This window comes from Hippopotamus amphibius, chromosome 17, assembly GCF_030028045.1.
Source record: "Hippopotamus amphibius kiboko isolate mHipAmp2 chromosome 17, mHipAmp2.hap2, whole genome shotgun sequence".
NCBI classification, from domain to species: domain Eukaryota; kingdom Metazoa; phylum Chordata; class Mammalia; order Artiodactyla; family Hippopotamidae; genus Hippopotamus; species Hippopotamus amphibius.
The window spans coordinates 15,084,748-15,106,942 of record NC_080202.1 but is presented as its reverse complement, the minus strand read 5'-3'; the positions used below and the strand labels follow the sequence as shown (position 1 = coordinate 15,106,942).

Here is a 22,195-nt window from a genome sequence, read left to right as displayed (position 1 = left end):
CTGCTCTTAGGCTAATACGGTCCCAAGAGTACTGCCACATTCAAAGTCCACCACATATATACCCAACAACAGTCAGCTGAAGAAAACAGCTCTTCCCCTGTGTCTCTTAAGCACAAGGAAAACTGTCCCAGTAGCCTCCTACCCAACCTCCCCCCACTTCTTCCCTCATCTGAACTGGACACATGCTCACTCTTAAGCCAACCTGGCAGGGGGATGGTACCCTTTGATTGGCTGTTACATGAAACAACAAATAATCTTTATTTTCAACAACAAATAACCTTTATTTTTCTATTTAAGCCAGTTTCTGTTACTCTCAACCAGGATTCCTGACAAATAGATTCTGAACCACATTTTCCCATGTGCGCCATTAAGGAGAGGTAAGAGAAGAAAAAAAATTTTATTTCCATTTTACAGGTAGAAAAATTAAAGCACCAACAGGTTAAAATGATAGATCACTACTGTGCTTTGCCCACAAGAATGTGTCGTCCCTCACATAAGCTAGTGAGTCCAGCACAGATACTGAAGATTAGAATAATTCTCACACACACACACACATTTTTAAAACAAATATTCCCTAAAATTTCAGTGAAAAAGATTTTTATATATCTGCCTTTGAAGTCCATGACTGGGGGGGGGGGGTAGAGAAGATGTTTTATGTGGCATGAATAAACGCCATCGCCTCAAAGAGACATGGCTAAAAGAGGGTGTTCATGTCCACAGTGCTCATTGCTGCCTATATCACACACTCACTTTGCAGACTGCAGGCACCTTCCTTGATGGTTATCTACCAAAGGCTCTATTAATTTCAAGGCTTTCATACTGATACTACATGGCTGCAAATCAGGCTTTTGTTCAATCTGTCCTTAAATCATTTCTTCCTATCTGTCTGGTTTCTCTATTTTTAGATAGCAAGCCCTGGTTACAGAGATGCCATCCTTATCCTGGCCACGTAAGAGAAATTATCATGGGTAAGGCTTGAGTGTTTACATAGTGTCTGAGTTTTAAACATCTGTCATTACAGACTTTGTCCTGCCACATAATACAAAATAAGGCAACTATAATTTGGTCAAAGGTCACAGCCCTAAAAGCAGATTTAGTTCCTGTATGGTAAACCAGGAAACACTGCTGTTTACTTCTAGCCTTGTAGTTTAATACTTAATTACAGTAACTACATATACTAAATATTTTCATAATCTCATTCTGTGGACATTAGTGTTTTTAGATGGCATACTAAAAGATTTTTTCAGCTGAATTATTTAGATAATTTTAATATACAAAAATATATTCCAAACAAGTATCAGTTAGATGGGCTACAATAATCTACAACTTCAAAATCTCAGTGGCTTAAAACAATAAGTTTCTCATTTATGCTACATGACCGTCTTAGGTTGGTGGAGATTCTGCTCCACGTTATCCTCTCTCATCTGGAACATGACTAGTCACTATGGCAGGGAGAACTGAATATAATGAGTCATGCTTCAGCCCTTTAGATTTAAAGGCATCCATCTAGAAGAGACAAGTCACATATTTCATTTGCCAAAGCGGTCACATGACCATGCCCAACTCCCAAGGAAGTACAGTCTTACCATAATCTGGAATAAGGAGAACCAGAACTACTGGCAAACACAAATGACTACCACAATAACAGATAAGGATACTGTATTATACAAGAAGCAATGTGATTTAAGAAAAACAAAAAAGGTAGTGGTTCATGTAACTGGTAAAACCACGAGGGATTAAAAAATGCAATTATGTTATTAGGTCTCTACTTTCTCCTTTCTCTTTGGACTCTGCTTGCTTCTTATTCTTAGGCAGACTATCTCGGTGTGGTGGTAAGATGACCACCAACCACACCAGGCATACATTATCCTCTTGATCAGAGAGTCCAGAAAAAAGAACTTAAATCTTTTTACCCCTAGTGTCCATATATCCCTCAACATGACACTGACTGGTCCTGCTTGGGTCACATGCTACCCTGGGCCAATCATGGTGTCGAGTGAGATGGGGTACTTTGACCTGCCTGATATGGGTCTATGGGCATATGACCATCCCAGTGGTAGAAAAGCAGGGCCAAGTGATTGTCAGCCCCACCAGAATCACACAGAGCAGAGCAGAGAAGCTCCCCAAAGGAAAGCAGACTATGCCAAAAACATAGCAGCCATCTGCCCAGAGAACTCTATTTCATTTCCTCTATCATTCCCCTCAACTCTGATGACATACGTGAGATTAAATTCTACAACATAAACTCATATGGTCTTGGCTTACATATTACAAATTGTTGCTGATGTTAAGCCAGATCAGCTGTAAAAACACATTTAGGGAACATATATAGGTAAATCCTGGGACAAAATTTCTTTAAGTTATTTTGCATAAAGTTCCCCTGAGTACAAACCCAAGCCATTAACAAGGAAATTTCATCTTACAGAACCAGTGCAAGGGATGATTATTGAGAAACCCAAATGAATGATAACACGACAACATGATTACTAGCTTTACAAGTAAGAGGGTCAAAAAGTGACTTCCCAAGGTCAGAGACAAGGTGTAGTCATGCTAGATTTAAACCCAGCACTTTCCTTGGTGGAGGAGAAGGTGAAATGGTAACACGTATCAAACTACAAATTTTCCAGAGCAGTGCCTTCTGGTTTTGTTCACAAATGTTCCTTAAGCAACTAGAACAGTCTATGGTACATACTAAGTGGTTGATAAAGAGGAGCAAGGATTAAGTTCCTTTTCCTATTTTAAATAAGTCAACACATAAAATAAATTTTTCCACATTGTCATTCTTATAAAATTTTGGTAAACAAATTTCCACAGGAATAAAATGTTCAGTTCCAAAGAAGTTCCAGGTAACACACACTGTGACTTAGTAAATTCCTCTATATAGCTTCTTGAAGCTGGGCAGGAAAAATACAAAACAATGAAAGAAAAACAAAAACAGAATGAATCAGTACATTAAAAAACCAACATAGCTATAGCAGCTATATGTGAACATTTTTTTAGATCAACATAAGCCCACACCACTTTAGGTTTTAGTAGTAATGCTACATAACACATTAATCATTTAAAAGAAGGTAGTCACATATGGTAGAACCTCTGTTTATCCTCCTGCAACAGCTAGGGAAAGCCCTATTTTTGGCTGAGTCCTTCCTCACCCAAAGCTGTCTCTGCTGCCAGAACGATTTAGCTAATTCTTTTGGGTCTTCCCTTAGAGCACTGAGTGACAGAAAAGGCAGCTATGCAGGTGGAGACATCATGTTAGGAGAAAGAACAAAACACAAAGCTCACTTTCACTTTAAAAATGGAATTATCCACCATCTGTGAACCATCTCACCACAGGAAGTCTCTGACAAATTCAGTAAATAAACTTGATTGCAGGGAACTCTCATTGACTACATAAGAAACTTTTAATTTTTCCCTTTGTAGCACTTGGCAGCAAAACTTCCGTTAAAATTTTGCCCTCATATTCTCAAGATAGAAGACAATTTTAAACACAAAAAACTTTCCAGGCAGTCTGAACCCACTGCAAACTTTTAGAATAGATTCCCACGTACCCAAACTCCCCAGGATTCTTACATAAAAATGGCATGCTTTAGCCCCTCTCCCTAATTCCACAAAATAAATCAAAGGCAGAAATGCATAATTTTAGATAACAGGCTAAGGATAACAAAAGTCAGGCAGTGAGAATTTCTATAAGCATGTGATGTGGCAAACTTTAAAGCAGAAGAGAAAACACATTTTCTATGTACTAATTTCTTAGAAAACATTAAATTGGAAGATCCCAGTCTCCAGGCCTAGAATTACATCTCACTGAATGAAGAAATCAGTGGCATTTAAACCTTTTGTGAAGCTGCAACAATCTATTTTGGAAAAGTAGTTTTAGAGAAGACATTATTAACATTTCAAATACTGTCAACAATTAACCTTGATCAACCTGAAGCTTTGCTCAGCAGTATAATTACACACATTAGTTACCTAGTATTGTGGGAAACAAAGAGATACAGGCGTTTCCAAGCAACGACTACATTCTATTGATTTCCTACAAGTGTTGGAAGCCTCTCAAAAGCCAGCTTCAAAGCAAAACTATAGCTAGGGTTAAAGCAAGCTTTCATTTCCATCTCCAAGTAACATTTGTGAAATTAAAACTTATGCATGATGTTCCTCTACCAGCTGACTAGGCTAGATTCCTACGGTCCAGTGGGGGTGACTAGACAAGCCCACGTGTGACCTCTGGATGGAGAGCTACTCCATGGACCACCAAGAATGGGTGGTTCTCAGAGCAGAAGCTAAACCCTTCATGAGATTATTAGATTGTAACAGCAGGCTACATTTATTAGAGGCTTATAATGTGCCAGGCCTTAATCTAAGTGTTTTGCAGACATTATCTCATTCAATCTTCAAAATTACCCCATGAGGCAGATACTATTTATTATCTCCATTCTTTGGATGAAGAAATTGAGAGAGAAAGGAAGTAACTTATTTAGGGTCACACACTCTTCACCACACCATACTGGCTTTCTGTCAACTTCCCTCTTATTAAGAGAGTGACTGCCCAAGGAAAGAGTTAACCAAATCAAATCACAAAAAAACAATGCCCCAACTGCCTATGGCTAAAGTCAATCATCAATCAATCAATCAATCAGAAGTCCATTCTTCATAGTAAAGCCAGATCTTTTTAAATGGTACAGCTATTTATGCCCCCAGCTGAAAATTCCTCAATGGCTTTTTCTTGTCTGAGGAATAAGGACTAAGATCCTTAATTTAGTTTACAACACTCTACACCATCTGGCCTGTGCTGACCTCACCAGCATCCTCTGGTGTTATTTCCTCCCTTATTTTCTACATTCCAACCTCATTGACCTTTTTTTTTGGTTCCTTGAATAAGTTTCCTGACCTTTAAGTATTTTCTTCCCCACTCTCTCCACCCAACTTTTCTCTGGTTGACTCTGACTCATCTTTCAGAGCACAACCCAAAACACCAGTTCTCCAAGGTAGCCCTCCCTTGACCACTAACTTTAAGCAGGTCGGGTCCTGGCTTGCCATATTCTCACAGTATGGTGTGCTTCCCTCTTTTCAAAATCTATCACAATCAACATTTTAAAATTCACTGAATAATTAGCTGTTTAATGTCACCTTTCTGTATGTGAATGTAAATTTCCAAGGAAGGAACCATGTTTGTTGTATGTACCACTATGTTCCCAGCAACCAGCACAGTGTCTAGCACATCAGATGTACTCTGTACATATTTGTTGAAAGAATAACCAAGTGAAAGGCAACCATATACACAAGACATGGAAACTAAGATCATGCCCTTAAGGCATAGGGGCTATACAGGGAAGTGTCACTATAGCCAGTGAAGGAAATACCAAGGCCAGTTCTGTTCTGCTTTTGGTGGTTTAAATAGTTCAGGATAGTGCAAAAAAATATTCGGTTGGCCAAAAAGTTCATTCGGGGTTTTGCAACATCTTACAGAAAACCCAAACGAAAGTTTTGGCCAACCCAGTAGTTCAAGACAGAGGCATGGTATCAGATCAATGGAAACCAAGAATGACGAAGAAAATGAAGCAGTAGTGCTTTAAAGTATGACACGAGAGATGGAGCCGATGACTAGAACTGGGCCTGACTCTGCACAGTAGAATTTAAATTATTAGGACATAGCAACATCACATTGATTAATATTCCAGTGGATTTTAATTGGTAGTTACTTGTTATATGTAGCTCATAACAGGAAGGACCATAAATCCTGAGGGCTAGAATTACTTAATATAGTACTGGCTGCTCTGTAGCTCACCTTTAAGGCACCTAAAAGTGGCTCCAGTGAGGGTTTGCTCTGAAAGAAGCTCTTTGAGGAAGAAAAAAGCTGTTAAATAACAAAAATTTAGAATTTTTGTTTATACACACACCCTCCTCCCAAAGATCACTGAACACTTCTACAGATATGACCTGTACGCTAATCAGTTCCAAGGTTCTTCGTAGTAGCTTGGAGAGATTCAGACTTAAACAGCAGGCAGGGAAAATAGAGAGGTGTGTGCAATAGAGAGTCTCTTTATCCTCTATATTAACTTAGTGCAGAGACAGTATTTCCTATGCCCTCATCTTTAAGACTACAAGTAAGAGACTCTAATCTAGAGCTAGGACCCTGCAGGATCCTGGATTCCTTTATTTTTTTAAATCTAAAGTGAATTTAAAAAAAAAAAACTTGACTCCAGGGCTTCCTAGGTGGTGCAGTGGTTAAGAATCCACCTGCCAATGCAGGGGACATGGGTTTGAGCCCTGCGCCAGGAAGATCCCACATGCTGCGGACCAAATAAGCCCGTGAGCCACAACTATTGAGTCTGTGCTTTAGAGCCCGTGAGCCACAACTACCGAGCCCATGCACTGTAATTATTGAAGCCCACGTGCCTAGAGCCCGTGTTCTGCAACAAGAGAAGCCACAGCAATGAGGAGCCCCAGCACCGCAAAGAAGAGTAACCCCCACTCTCCTCAAGAAAGTCCGTGTGCGGCAACAAAGACCCAACACAGCCAATAAATAAATAAATTAAAAACAAAACAAAAAAAAATACTTGACTCTAAAATATAAGACAACTTTGATGCTCCAAAAGCCCTTCATATCCTCACCATCTGAATGAAACTCCTTATATTTAAGGCCTTTCCTCTCTGTTATTTATCTATTTATATAGTTTTTACCTACGTGTAATCAGATTATACATGTAAATTTTGTTCATTTTTAAATTTGACATATCAAGCAAGGAATGGATTACCCTATTTTTATGCCACAATTGTACCTAATATACACATCTACTTTATTACTGCACTTACCACACTCTATTTCAATAATCTTATTTACATATACGTTTCTCTTTCTAGGCTGTGGGTATTTAAGGCAAAAAGATGTCTTTTTCTTTTCTTTTAAAATTTGTGGAATAAATGAAAGAACGATGGCTAAAAATTTTTCTTCTATTCCCTTTACAAAATTATTTTAGTGTTTTTCAAAAGTAAGTAGCACATACACATGGTACACAATTCAAAAGGACAATATGTCTATTCAGGTCCTCTGCCCATTTTTTAATCAGATTTTTTGTTTTCTTAAAATATTGAGTTGTATGAGTTCTTTATATATTTTGGATATTAACCCCTAACTGGCCATATCATATGCAAATATCTTCCCCCATTTGGTAGGATGTCTTTCCATTTTGTTGATGATTTCCTTCACTGTGCAAAAGCTTTTTAGTTTGATGTGGTCCCATTTGTTTATTTTTGCTTTTGTTGCCTAGGCCTGACAGATCCAAAAATATACTGCTGAGACCAACATCAAAGAGCATATTGCCTATGTTTTCTTCCAGGAGTTTCATGGTTTCAGGTCTTACATTTAAGTCTTTAATCCATTTTGAGTTTATTTTTGTATATGGTGTAAGAAAATAGTTTCATTATTTTACATGTAGCTGTCCAATGCTCCCAACACCACTTATTGATGACACTGTCTTTCTCCACTGTATATTCTTGCCTCCTTTGTCATAGGTTAATTGACCACATGTGCATAGGTTTATTTTTGGGCTCTCTATTCTGTTCCTTTGATCTATGTGTCTGTTTTTTGTTGTTGTTTGTTTGTTTTTTGGTGCCAGTATCATACTGTTTTGATTACCATAGCTTTGTAGTATAGTTTGAAGTCAGGGTGCATGATACCTCCTTTGTTCTTCTTTTTCAAGATTGCCTTGGCTATTTGGGTTTTTTTTTTTGTGGTTCCATACTAATTTTAGGATTATTTGTTCTAGTTATGTGAAAAATGTTATGGTATCTGGATAGGGATTGCAGTGACTCTGAAAGTTTGCCATCTGTGAAAACATGGATGGACTTAAAGGGTATTGTGCTAATAATAAGTGAAATACATTAGACAGAGAAAGACAAATACCATATGATTTCACTTATATATGGACTCTGAAAAACAAAACACATGAACAAATATAATAAAACAGAAACAGAGAACAAATTAGTGGTTGCCAGAGGGGAGGAGATTTGGGGGAGGGGTAGAATAGATGAAGAGGATTAAAAGGTACAAACTACCAATTATAAACTAAGTAAGTCACAGGGATATAATGTACAGCACAGGGAATACAGTCAATATTATTATAACTTTGTATAGTGCAGAATGTATAAAAATATTGAATCACTATGTTGTACACCTCAAACATATTCTAAGTCAACTACACTTCAATAATTTTTTTATTTAAAAAAAGACAATATGATATTAATATTTATTAATATTACATCTGCTTCCCAGCCAAGTTCTTCTCCCTAAAGGCAACTGCTGTTTTTTATTTTTATATACATTAGCAGACACAATCTAAGTGTATTTAAGGATCTAAACATATTCCTTTCTACTATTTTGTTTTTGGGTTTTTTGTTGGTTTTACACAAATGATACACACACTGCTCTGCATCTTGCTGTTGTTGTCTTGGTGTTGTCTCTTCACAAAAGGAGATAATTTCCTATTAGTTCATATGGAAACCCTTCGATGGACATCTAGGATATTTCTAAATTTTTGCTATTACAAATGATGTTGCAAGGACTATCTTTGAATATATGAATTTTTACACATATAGGAATATTTCTGGAGAATAAGTTTCTACTAGTGAAATTTCTGGAGCAAATGTTACAGGCATTCAGAATTTTGGTAGATATTTCTAAATTGTCCTCAATGGCAGTTATTCTAATTTACACTCCACCAACAATAAATAGCAAAGCTGCTTCCGCTGTGATCTAGCTAACACAAGGCAACTATCAAACTTTTTTGATCTTTGCCAATTTGAGAGGTAAAAAATGGTATTGGTTATGAGAATTATTGAATATATTTTCATATGTTGAAGAGCCATTTGTATATCTATTTCTGTGAAAGTCAATTTCTTTTGCACATTGTTCTATTATGTTTTTGAGCTTTAAAAAAATTAAAGAACACTATGTATTATAGAAATTAGAAAAAAAAAAGAAAGAAATTAGATCTTTGTCATGTGTTGAAAATCCTTCTCCCAACATGTTTGTTTTTGACTTTGTTTACAGGATTTTTTAATGTAGAATTTTTGCCTTTATGTATTTGAATTTATCAATATTTTATGATTTGTGAGTTTTGTGCCATATTTTTAAAAAGTCTTTCCTGGGACTTCCCTGGTGGTACACTGGTTAAGAATCCACCTGCCAATGCACGGGACACGGGTTTGAGCCTTGGGCCAGGAAGATCCCACATGCCACAGAGCAACTAAGCCTGTGCGCCACAACTACTGAGCCTGTGCTCTAGAGCCCGCTAGCCACAACTACTGAAGTCTGCACACCTAGAGCCCGTGCTCTGCAATAAGAGAAGCCACCGCAATGGGAAGCCTGAGCACTGCAATGAAGAGTAGCCCCTGCTCACTGCAACTAGAGAAAAGCCCGTGCGCAGCAATGAAGACCCAACACAGCCAGTAAATAAATAAATTTTTTTAAAGTCTTTCCTGCTCCAAGATTATAAAAAAAATTTCTCCTGTATGTTCTAACTTGTAATATCAATTTTTTTACATTTATTCTCTGATCTATCTATAATTTATTTTGTCGTAAGAGTGAGGTAGAGATGCAAATTAATTTTTCCATTTATTTACTTTTTCACATTTCATATATAATTTCTCATAGAACTATATGTCAATAGTTTTCATGTTTTTCATTTTAATGGCTTCATTGAGTTAATGTTACCATAGTTTACTGAACCATCCCCTCTCTCCTATTACTAAAAATATTCATTAATATGTTAGTACATATATACTCTTTAAATAATTTCTTCAGAGGAAATTTTCAAGAATTAGATTTCTGGGTCAAAGAATTTGAACATTTTTATAACTTTTGACTAAACTGTCAAGATTGCCAGGATCTAGTCAATTTATAATCTTCACCAATACAATCATCAAGTAAGATGTATATATGAATACTACACAGAAATCTTTTCAAGCAGAAATTTACACTAGGCACTATTTACGTTAAACAGTTAGGTTTATAATCCAAAATCCAAAAACTTGCATCACACTTATACAGACTCTGACCAGACTAAGAATTGTTGTTATTTCCTGGGAGGAAAAAAAAGTAAGTGAACAAATTCTTCTGGAGCAAAAGGTAATGCAGAGGCCTGTGCTGGAACATCCTAAGACAGTAACTTGGCAAATCAAGCATTGCAACGGAATCAGAAGACTGCAGCATTTAAACTCAAGACTGTATTTCACTGTTCCCCTCTGCCCTTTCCGTTCCCAAGAGCAGTTTCCCTTCCTCCTACATCCTTAGCACCTTGGGGTTCTAGGCACCATCTAACACTTCTTAGTATCTACCATGAGCAGTCTTCTGCGTGGTTTCTAGATCCAGGCCTTCAAGTTAAGTTCAAGTAAGGACAGGAAATAGAATGTTGATTCAAAGTGGAACATCCACCCCAGCCCATGCATGTGAAGAGGGCATTTCCTCATATAAATGTACCCAGTGCATTTACAGCAAACATTTTCAGCTTCCTTGTGTCTATCATTTGCTGAAATTCATATACTATTTACCACCCTTTTCGCTCTTCCTTCTCTATGCTGCCTCCTTGGGCTCTTTTTAAAGAAGCATTTTAGGAAGCAAGTTTCTTTTTTCAAAATTATCTTATTGTTATAATTTCTTTCTTTATGATGCCCCTTCTGGAAATTTGGTACAGTGTCAAGTTGTGAACACTGGTCAGACCAGAGAGGAGAGTCACAAACCTGGGGTAGATTCCAAGCACATGTCTAACAGGCAGCATGCATGGTGAACAGAGCTTTAGGAATCAGACTTGAATTTCACTACTTACTAGACGTGATGCTAAGCATACTCCTTAACTATTCTGAACTAAAATATCACCATGGCAATAACAATTCTGCCTTGTTATTCTTTATTATTATTTCCCCATTTGTAATTTTTCATTGCACTATCACATTTTGTAACTGAATTCTTATTTTTTATTATCTGTCTTCCCCAATGGACTGTAAGTTCCCTAAGCATAGAGTTTGACTTGTTCATTACTGGATACTCATTTCCCAGCACGGTGACTGTCACAGAGTAGACTCAAGTAATTACAGAATAAATGAGCTCAGTTTTCTTATCTCTAAAACAGGGATAGGGACTTCCTAGGTGGCGCAGTGGTTAAGAGTCCACCTGTCAGTGCAGGGGACACAAATCCCTGGCCCAGGAAGATCCTACATGCCACGGAGCAGCTAAGCCCGTGTGCCACAACTACTGAGCCTGCGCTCTAGAGCCCAAGAGCCACAAGTATTGAGCCCGCATACCACAACTACTGAAGCCCACGTGCCTAAAGCCTGTGCTCCATAACAAGAGAAACCACCTCAATGAGGAGCCTGCACACCACAATGAAGAGTAGCCCCACTCGCCGCAGCTAGAGAAGGCCTGTGTGCAGCAATGAAGACCCAATGCAGCAGATAATAAATAAATAAATAAATAAATAAATAAATAAATAAATAAATAAATAAAACAGGGATAAATAACACTACTCACATCAGAGATGTAATATGAGGTAATAAATGTAAAAAAGTTTAGGATAGAACCAGGCACATGGTTAGTGCTCAACAAATGTTAGCCATTATTTCAGTTATAGTTCTCACAAAGTCATGGCCTTTGTAACTCAACTTTCTTAACTGTAAAGTGAAAGGAAGAACTACTACCCCTTCCCTACCACCAAAGCACACTGTGAGATTACAAAAACATAAACAAAAGGCATTAGGAGGAACTCAAAAGACAGGATCCACTGAGATTAAGAATTTGTTAAGTTTACAACTCTCCCATGACATCTGTCTTAATCAGGGCCACCCACTGCTCTCTCCAAGGCTAGCAGTTCTTGCCTAATAGGTCTGAAATCACGACTTCATCAGGACTTCATTCCCAGCACTGAGAAAACAGATTATCTGGGAGAGCAATTCTAGAAATTCATAGAAAGAATGGAGAATCAATCTTTCTATAAAATGCCCCAGTGATACATCCAATTTCCCGTGATAAACACTACCTCACCTCCTGAAACATGAAACTTGATTGGTATTAAGCTACCTCCTCCTTCTCTACACTTCCAACAATAACATGTCTTTACAATATTCCAAATTCAGTCTTCAAATGTCCCCAAATCTGTACTCTTATAATTCCTCCCTGGGGAACTTCTATGAACCACTATTCTTAACTCTGGCTGCACAAAGAAACATCTATGGAGCTTTGTAGAGAATAAAATGTTGAGGTCATCCAAGACTCACTGAATCAGGAACTTCCTAAAGTGAGATCCATATTTTGAAAAGCTCTACAGATTATTCTGCTGCGAAGCCAGAGTTGAGACACACTATGCTATTTCCTCCTGACCTCCTAGCATGAGAATAACAATAGTCTATTCAAGAGTAAAGGCAAGGCAATCCCGCATAAGGTTAAAAGCTCAAGCAGGGAATGTCAGGCCGACTTGGCTCTCAATATCAGCATGGTCACATACCTTAGGCAAGTCTCTTTCCTCAGTTTTAAATGGTATATACTAAAAGTACTTAACCTCAAAGACTTGGATTTAAGGCTAAATTGTGTGAAAATCACTTAACATATCTGGCAAATAGTAAGTGCTCGGTAAATTGTCTTGCTAGCCTTCCAAAAGGTAAAATTATTTCCAAGCTATGATCTTAAAAAAGAGTCTGTACGATTTTATTAATGAAAAACCTACAAGTCCTGCCACCTCCTGTTTTGCTTGTTCTCCTAAACCAAAATAAGGGGGAAATATACCCAAGCAGGCCTGGCCTCAGGTTATGGAAGCAGGATAACTCAGCTAGTTAGAGCTTTTATTTGGCTAATTTTATATATTAGGCCAAGTTCTTGGTTTCTGCCTGCAATTGTTTAACTGCTACATTCTGCATATGCTTGTGCCAGATGTCTCAAAAATATGTCTCTGATCAAAAGGACCAGAAATCAGACCAATACAAATTCAGCACAGGAAAGCAAGATGTGCTAGAAGCATCATTTTCAGATTCCTTCAGCCAAGGCACGAAACTACATGCAACTTGCAAATCACTGTGCTAGGCACTGTGGCAAATATAGAGATGCATAAGAAAAAGTTTCTGGCCTTTCAGTAGTCATTTTATGAATTTAAATAACATATTTTAGAAGTTGCCACAAGTTAGTCATGCCACAGGCCAAATCAAGGATGGTGAAGAAAAGGAAACACGGTCAGGATACCCACTTTTTCCTCCTCCTTCCCTCCAGAGCTGAACTATGAACTTAACCATGCTCACAGATAACAGTGGCATTGTCCTGACTCTGTTGAAGAGATGATGACATCAGGGGATCCTATATCTGCCTCTGCTCTCAGCACAGATAATGTGCCAGACCCATAAATTACCTCATTTAATTCTAACAACTTTATGAGACAGGTACGAGGGTGAGTCAAAAATTATCTGCACTCTGGCTGTAGAATTTATTTTAATTAACTTTTAGAAAAGACAAACATCATTTTTCAACATAATCTCCTTGTTTTTCAATACACTTTGTCCATCTGTCAACAAGCTCTCGTATTTCCTCATTAAAAAAAATGTTTTAGGCTGAGCTGTGAGCCATGAATGCACCGCTGTCTTCACTTCTTCATCAGAAGTGAATCGTCGTCCTCATAGGGCTGCTTTCAGGGAACCAAACAGGTGAAAGTCCAATGGAGCAAGATCGGGACTATAGGGAGGATGCTTTAACACCTCAAAACGAAGTTTCTGCAGAATGTCGACACTGTGGGCATAAGTCTGCGGACGTGCATTGTTATGCAAGATCACAATGCCCTTGGATAGCAGTCCTCTGTGTTTAATCCGAAGTTTAAGCTTCAGCTCTTCAATAAGCATCTCACTGTAATGAGCACTGTTGATTGTTGAGCCTTTTTCCTGATAATGTTCCAATACTGGCCCTTGAGAATCTCAGCAAACTGTAAGCAGCAATTTTCCAGCTGATGGTTGACCTTTGAACTTTTTCTTGGTTGGCGATTGAGGATGTTTCCATTCTATACTCTGCCGTTTACTCTCAAGCTTGTAGTGATGAATCCATGCCTGGTTACCAGCAAAGATTCTCTTTAAGAAACTTTCACCTTCCTTAGAGTATCAGTCCAAAATTTGTTTGCAGATATCCAAACACTTCTGTTTATGCTCTTCCGTGAGTTGTTTTGGTACCCATCTCACACAAACTTTCAAAACCTAAGTCTGTCGTGGATTACTTTGTTTTGTGGTGTTAAAGCATCCTCCCTGTAATCCTGATCTTGCTCCATTGGACTTTCACCTGTTTGGTTCCCTGAAAGCAGCCCTATGAGGATGAAGATTTACTTCTGAGGAAGAAGTGAAGACAGCAGTGCATTCATGGTTTGCAGCTCAGCCTAAAACATTTTTTAATGAGGGAATATGAAAGCTTGTTGACACATGAACAAACTGTATCGAAAAGCAAGGGGATTATGCTGAAAAATGATGTCTTTGTCTTTTCTAAAAGTTAATTAAAATAAATTCTACGGCCAGAGTGAGGATAATTTTTGACTCACCCTCGTACAATAGTTACCCCTGTTTTACAGATGGGAGAAGTAAGGCTTAGAGAAGTGGACTCACACAGCCAGTAGGCGTGACTTACAATAAGCTGGGACTCTGACTCAGGCTGTCAGAACTTTGAACCTGACCTCTTTAAATATTACATGATTCTGTCTCCTGATTCTGGAGGTCAGAGAGGTTATCTAAAGAGCACAGCCTGATGCCCACATCAAAATCATATGGCCAAGAAGTCATGAGAGTGGTTATCTCTGGGGGGTGATGGCTGGAGGGTGAGTAGTTACTGGAAGGAAGCAAGGAGAGGGTGTTGGAGGAAGGGGGAACTGATGGAGGGGAATAGTAATATTCCATTTCTTGATTTAGGTCCACAGTTTCTTGATGTGTGTTTGTGAAAACGTCAGTTTGTGAAAATTCAAGATATACATAAAAGTACAAGGTAAGTGCACTTTCCTGTAAGTATATTTTATTTTAATAAAAATAATAATACACAAAACATAAAAGTGCTCTTTGATTCTTTTCTATGCCAGCTCCAAGCAGTGCTGACACAGGAAGAGTAAGCCTTAACCTCATGGAAAACTTTACCCTTCGTTGACACAGGTTTACTGAGGATTTGACTCACCTAATTTCAGTATCTTGCTCCTCTTTTAACAGAAGCCTAGCCAAGGAATTTCACTGAATAAAAGTTAACTGCATTGTACGTGAGGTAGTAAATGCATACAGTCAACTCTTATTATTCTGGTCAATCTCATATTTTATTCTCTCTTCATGTAAACAGATGTTACAAATACTGGAGATTGGAGCTCTGATTTGGAGGCTAAAAAAAATTAGCATAGCTAGAGTTAAAACAGTGGTTCCAAACCCTTGATTCACATTAGAATAATCCTGGGAGCATTTAAAAAATACCAATACCTGGATCCCACTCACAAGATCCTGGTTTAACTGGACTGAGGCGAGACCCCATTATTAAATTATTTTAAAAGGTCACCTGGTGATTCTAACGTGCAGCCATGAGAGCCACTGAGTTAAATTATAAAGGTAAAGTAACCTTTGTATCCAAGATTACTACAAATCTCATTTCTCTTCAAATAAATCACTTAAGAGCATAAGACTTTAAAAAAAAGTTGAAAATTGTTTCTCATTTGTTATTCTAGGATAACATAGTCGAGCTATGCTTTATTCTGGGACAAAGAAAAATAATTTTAACATCACAGGAGGTTTTCTACCAGTGTAATCATTCGGATCATACTCCCGCCAAAGGAAAATATAGGAATACTGTTCATGGTGAAACTACGCTTCTGCCACTAGCAACACTTTTAACCTGTTTTCTGACCAGCTGCCCCAATCAGCAATCTCTTTACTATGTGGCATAGGTGAGGCAGGAACAATTCAAATCATCCTGAATTCTGGTCCGACAGCTGTTCCCAGTTGGCTAACTGGCCATTTGAAACGCATAATAAAACCCACATCTCCTTAGCAACGAATTTTCCTTTTTAAATTCGTTTTACATTTGTGTGCGTTGGCTAGTGAAATGGTGTCTCTGCAAGTGAGTCTGAAAAAAGAAATAAAAAAAAACACAGTACAGAGAGCTGAAAGGAAGAGGGTAAATAAAAATCATCAGAAATGACCAGCTGCACGTGCTCGTTGGCCCACATACCATCACCACCTTCCATCCAACCAGTTTGTTATCACTGTATCTGTAGGTTTACCCACAAGCATCTTGTTTGTGCTCACAATCTCTAGAGATTTACAAAAGTAGATTTCCTGACAATAGCAGTTCTCCCCTTTTAGTGTAGTTTTACTTTTTAAGCCAACACTGTTTTGATCATCCATACACCATATTCTAAAACTTAAAATACACAAGAAAAACAGCATGCTTCTGAAGAATCCTGAAGATTAAAGCCCCTTCTATCTTCAGTCTGCAGGTTGGCTACCCATTTGAACGAGGGCTTATCTTAATGCTAATAACTTTTTAAAATTCTTAAATCCTTCATCTTGAACTTAGTATTAGCCCGGTTAAATATTCCCTCTCTCCCAAAGCCATTCTCCTACCCCACTACATGTGAAAACTTCCATAGAAGTTACCATCTAGAAGGGTACTGTTATATTCTGAGACACCTGTCCTGCCCTAGAAGAGAATACAAACCTAAAGTTTAAAAATGTAGAATATTCTAAACTCAATAGTTTTTACTATTTTAGATTTTCCTTTCTTTTCATCTGCCTTCTCCACATTCAATTCTAGAGGGTAGCTATTCATTTTCTTCTTTCTTTAATAACAGAAGGCTAACACCTCTCCCTTTCACTGGGCTATTCAAACGTAAAATCTGTTTTGATTGCATAGAGGGAAAATGCATTCTCTACAAGGATATAATATCCAAGAAAGGAGTGAAATAGACCATAAAAATGGTATGACCACCTATATCCATCCCTCTTCCTGCTTGGCAGGGTAGGGGTGAGGTCAGAAGTGCAGAGAAAGGAAAGAAAGAATTAAGCTGTATTCTTAAGAGAGAAACTAACACAAGCATTTTCCTGACCTACAGGCTACAATGGTAATGAATCCAGTTGTTTTTGGCTGAACCCTACAATCACTGTAATGGAATCCCAGCTCAGGCAGAGCTCTTTCTTCTTTAAGGCAGGATAGCAGTAGATATGGGGATGGGAAATATGAAGAGAACCCTCAGGAGTCTCAGTGGCTTCTGCAGCTACTAGTACCCCAACCTGCTCTAGTCACTGCCTACGTTCTTTCTTATCTGGAGCCAAAGTGAAACTCCTGCTCTAGGGCCAGTGTCTTCTTCCTATGTGACCTCTTCCAGTCACACAGTCACCCTGCTCTAGGGCAGGCAGTCCCTCTACCCATTATGGAGGCCTTCAACAACCCTGTGCATAGCAGAGGGACCAAACAGCTGCTTCTGCTTCTACCCTTTATCTGGTTCCCTAGAGGCTGAGTGGGACTAGAGAAGGGGCAGAGGTCTCTCTACATTCCTCACCACTCTTCCGGGAAAGCCCCAGGAGATGTAAGGCAGCCAGCCCTCTTCCAGAAAAAGCCATTCCTTCTGTACCTCCAGACAAATTTCTTTCCACTCACCCACAGATTTCTTCTTTTCCCCTGCTGCATTTCCATGAATAGCCATAAAACTAATTTGTTGAAGAGTAGATTATACATTCTCCTAGAGAAAATTCTTTTTAATTTCAGCTTTATTGGGGTATAATTGACAAAGTTGTAAGATATTTAAAGTGTACATCATGGTGATTTGATATATGAATACACTGTGAAATGATTCCACCCAGCTGGTTAATTAACACATCAGTCACCTCATATATTTATCCTTTTTTTTTTTTTTTTTTGGTGAGAACATTTTTCTGCTCTTTTAGCAATTTCAATTATAAAATACAATGTTAACTATGGTCACCATGTTTTACATTAGATCCTCAGACCTCATTTACCTTATAGCCAGATGTTTGCTCTTAAGGTAGATTTGATATTTTATGCCTAACCCCCAAAGCCGAGGGCCTGGTAATTTATACGTGAGAGTCAAGCAATGCTTGGTGAATGAACGAATGCATGCACGCATAAATGAAGAAATGAATACAGCTAACCAGAGTTCACATTTCTGCTATCCCAAGCTTGACTGAAGAAGTTCTTTACCTTCTACTCTTCATTACAACAGTTAACTTCTATTTCAAATAGTTATCAAGATCCCATACCACTTCCTTTGAAGAAAATTTAAAGTGGGCATTTCAGTCAGTTTGCTCTGCAAATAATTTTGTTTTCATGTTTACGCCTTCAAATTGGGAAGGAGCTTTTCAATCTCCTTTAATGTGGGGGTGGGAATGGAAAGGTGATAAAAGAAAAAAAAGTGTGGGAAATATTCCTTGAGCAAACAAAACAGGAGGAGGATCTAGTACCTTTACAGTGAAGCCAGCCAAGTACATGTAACCATTTTTGTCTCTCAAAGAGGAAAAGAAGACAACAAACCTGACTTAAATGAATGAAAGTTCTGGCAATAAAATCAAACAATGCAGAGTAATCTGCAAATATATATACCCATTTAATTTTTTTCTAAGAGAGAAAACTATTAAAACTAGAGTCATATTTTCCCCACATATGTCCAACTTCATAAAAATATCCTCTATGTGGACGACCATGCACTGATCTCTGTAAGACAAAATCAGCCAAAACAATAAGCCAGTCCAAGTTCAGAGGACTCCACTGTAGACTGAACAGAATAAATCTTGTAGGATACTATATGTAAGGAGACTGGTACACATTCCATCACTGATGATGCTGCCTGCTGATAGTGAGCTCGCTGATGGCTGTCAGCTGAGACCTGATGTCAGCGCTGCCCCTGATTATCACACAATGTTGGGCAAAGAATATAACCTTTCCACCCTCAGTCTGTCATGTGCAAAATGTTGACAATAAATGAGTGTTCATGTGAATTCATCAGTTAATGTTTTCAAGTACTTGGGAAGTGAGCACCACTCCAGCTATTAGTGAGTCACAGTAACCAACTTTATGCCATTTGAGACTCTTCATCAATGCTGAATGAAGTGAAACCAGATAAATCAAAGTAATGGTTGAATGAGGTCCTAAAATAGTGATCACCTTCACTGTGCCATGAAGGTGAAATAAAGTCAGTTTAAAAGCAGGCAGTACTATGGTGAGATACTTGAGAGGCATAGCTTCAATCAAGAGAGAGTTTCCATTGATGAAACGTCAATAGTATTCATAGAGTACGTACTATGCACAATAAGCATTTTGGAATAGACAGAACTCAGATTTTATCAAGGTTTGTCGAACCTAGTTTCAGCCATGGCTAGCAAAGGCAGTTATCCTATTGAAAGTGACACGTAATTAAGTCATTCTCTAACTTCAGCCTGATTCTGCTGGGGGTCAGATGAGATCAATACAATTTATAACACCTCATGAAATGTAGTTAGTTCTACATTTGAGATGATCTGGCTTACTCTCTAGGATTTATAACACTTCTTTGGCTTAACATTATCAACAGCCAGAATATGTTAGGTCTTTGTATGTGGGGAATAAAGGTCTAGTTGCAGCACCAATACCAAGCAGTTATCGGCGGGAAAAGACCATAAAAAATGTGAAAAACCCACAAAAACAATCATATTCCTTATTGAAGTAGAGTCACTCAAGGTTCCAGGGTGAAACATTTATCTACTTTGAGAGACGTGCTTTGAGTGGAAATTATTACACATACAAATATGCCATACTACTTATACATACATTCATTCCAAGTAACTTATTTGCCTTCCCAGGCTATTTGGCTGAGTGAAGCCAGATAGATAAAATAATACGCACTATCTCAGCTGCATTTAAGACTCAAATTTACTCAAAAAGTTTTCACTTGAATCACCAAAGGCTGTACACAGACAAATACCTACGTACATTGGAATCACTAAAGATTTCTGATTCTTCACATTCACAGAAAAGTAACGCTGCAGATTCACTGTCTTCCAAATGAGAGCTCTGTAATACAAACAAGATCATTTCAGAGATCCAGATAACGGGGTCAAAAGCATGAGGGAAAAGGCCAGCAGAAATCACTGTGTTAGTGTTAGCTCACAGGTGAGAAGCTGCAATCCTGATTAGTAACGGCTGTTTTGGAGAGAATAAAGCCAATGAGGTGATTGGTTAGGAAAATTGAGGAATATTTAAAATTAGCTGAAGCATTTTCTGTGGTTTCCAATTTGGGCAATGGGATGTCCTTTTTCTGTAAAGATAGCGCTACTAACCCTTCAGAGTATGCTCTGGGCTTTTTCCAGAATGGGGTAGGTTTGTGTTCACTTACCCTCATATTCAAGGGTATTTATTTGATGACTGTTTAGAGACACGCTTTAGAATGTAACACAGCACATGATTAGGGAATCTAACCATTAGCCTGGCCTCATTAGCCCTCTGCTAACAAGTGTTTATGAGAAGAGCCAAAAAAAATGCCCTACCCAAGTCCTACTGACAGATGCCAGAAAACAATCTAAAACCTCTTCCACTCTCCAATCTCTTTTTCAAAATCTGTCTAGAAGACAGATAAGGAAAATGAGACAAAGGAGTGAAACAATTAGCTGGTAACACAAGTATTTTTCCCTTATGACTAACAGCAACACAAAAAGGAGAAGACAAAAAGCTTCAACTCTGACCCATTAAGTGCCTTCAAATATTTGCTGTTTGGGTAACAGCTGCTGGAAACTGAGTTATCCCTACATACAGACATATACACTTATGACATCAGAACTCCACACTACTGTATGATCCACCAATCCCACTTCTGGGTATAAATCCAAAAGAACTGAAATCAGGATCTTGAAGAGATATCTGCATTCCCATGTGCAGTGCAGCATTACTCACAATAACCAAGATATGGAAGCAACCCAAATGTCTACTGACAGACAACTGGGTAAAGAAAATGTGGTATATACATACAATAGGATACTATTCAGCTTTAACAAAAGAGGAAATTGTGCCATGTGTGACAACATGGATGAATCTGCAGGACATTATAAGTGAAATATGCCAGTCACAGAATGACAAATATGCATAATTCCACTTATTTGAGGTATCTAAAATAATCCAACTCACAGTAACAGAGAGTAGAATGGTGGCTGCCAGGGGTTTGAGGGGAAGGAAGAAATGGGGAGTTGTTCAAAGGGTATAAAGTTTTAGTTATGCAAATGATTATGTTCTAGAGATGTCCTATATAACGTGGGGCCTACTGTTAGCAATATTGTGCATTAAATTTCTTTGTTAAGAGGGTTAAATGTCTTACTACAAAACAAACAACAACAACAAAACCCCTAAGGGGCACAAGGAAATTTTTGGAGGCAACAGATATGTTTATTACCTTGATTATAATGATGGTTTCATGGGTGTATGCATTTGTCCAAACTCACCAAACTGTATACATTAACAAATGTCAAGTTTTTTTTTATCAATTATATCTCAATAAAGCTATTAAATAAAAAACTTCTCACCACCGGTGGATGAAATTTAATCACATACAACTACTTTATGGCTATCATGGTTGACTCATATTTTGTATTTTCAAAGCTGACACTGTTGTTTCAACTCGCAGAATACCTGCAGAGATTGAGTTTTAGAGTGCAAATAAACAAAGTTCAGAGTTCCTACTTCTGGTAACTGCCTTCTCCCGGTTTATTTCCTTCTTACTTTTTTCCTACTCTGATCCTTTGCCTACTTTTGTTTTTTGTCCTTACAACCAAGTCTCATATTCCATTTCTCCTCCCTCTTTCTCTTTCAGAAAATAAACAGAAACAATTAAATATTTAAAATCATTTTTAGGTCCTGCAAATGCAAAGTCTCTTTGTTCCTTACTCCCTTGCATTTTGGAGGAAGAAAAAATAAGAATATTTACTCTCCTTTGTCTTTTCCAAAAAAAAAATCAGTCTACAAAATACGTGAATACTTCTAAAAGTCATATTAGAAAAGCTAAAGGCTAACAAAGTATCTGAAGGAATAAGGTAGAGATTAAAGCTGCTTTCAATTCTCCCAAATTCTCATATCACAACAGATGATACCATAGATAATATTAAGCGTATCAGAAGTGGCTTGTCACTGCCAAGGTGTACACAAACTGAAAAGAGAGAAAAGTACACATTTACAAATCCA

At 38.0% G+C, this 22,195-nt stretch overlaps 1 protein-coding gene across 7 annotated transcripts in view; it reads right to left on the bottom strand.

The window, feature by feature from the left end:
- SSH2 (slingshot protein phosphatase 2) overlaps window positions 1-22,195 on the bottom strand; it is a 226,038-nt gene that overhangs the window by 149,192 nt on the left and 54,651 nt on the right. Inside the window, exon 2 of one of the 7 annotated variants that reach the window (XM_057716361.1) lies at window positions 19,961-20,041. The exons of 4 other annotated variants lie outside the window; for them this stretch is intronic. In XM_057716361.1, the coding sequence (XP_057572344.1) occupies window positions 19,961-20,041 (81 nt within the window). Of the gene's footprint in view, window positions 1-19,952; window positions 20,042-22,195 lie in introns of those variants that run through there. 2 more of the 7 variants (XM_057716364.1, XM_057716366.1) reach the window with 2 other exon arrangements.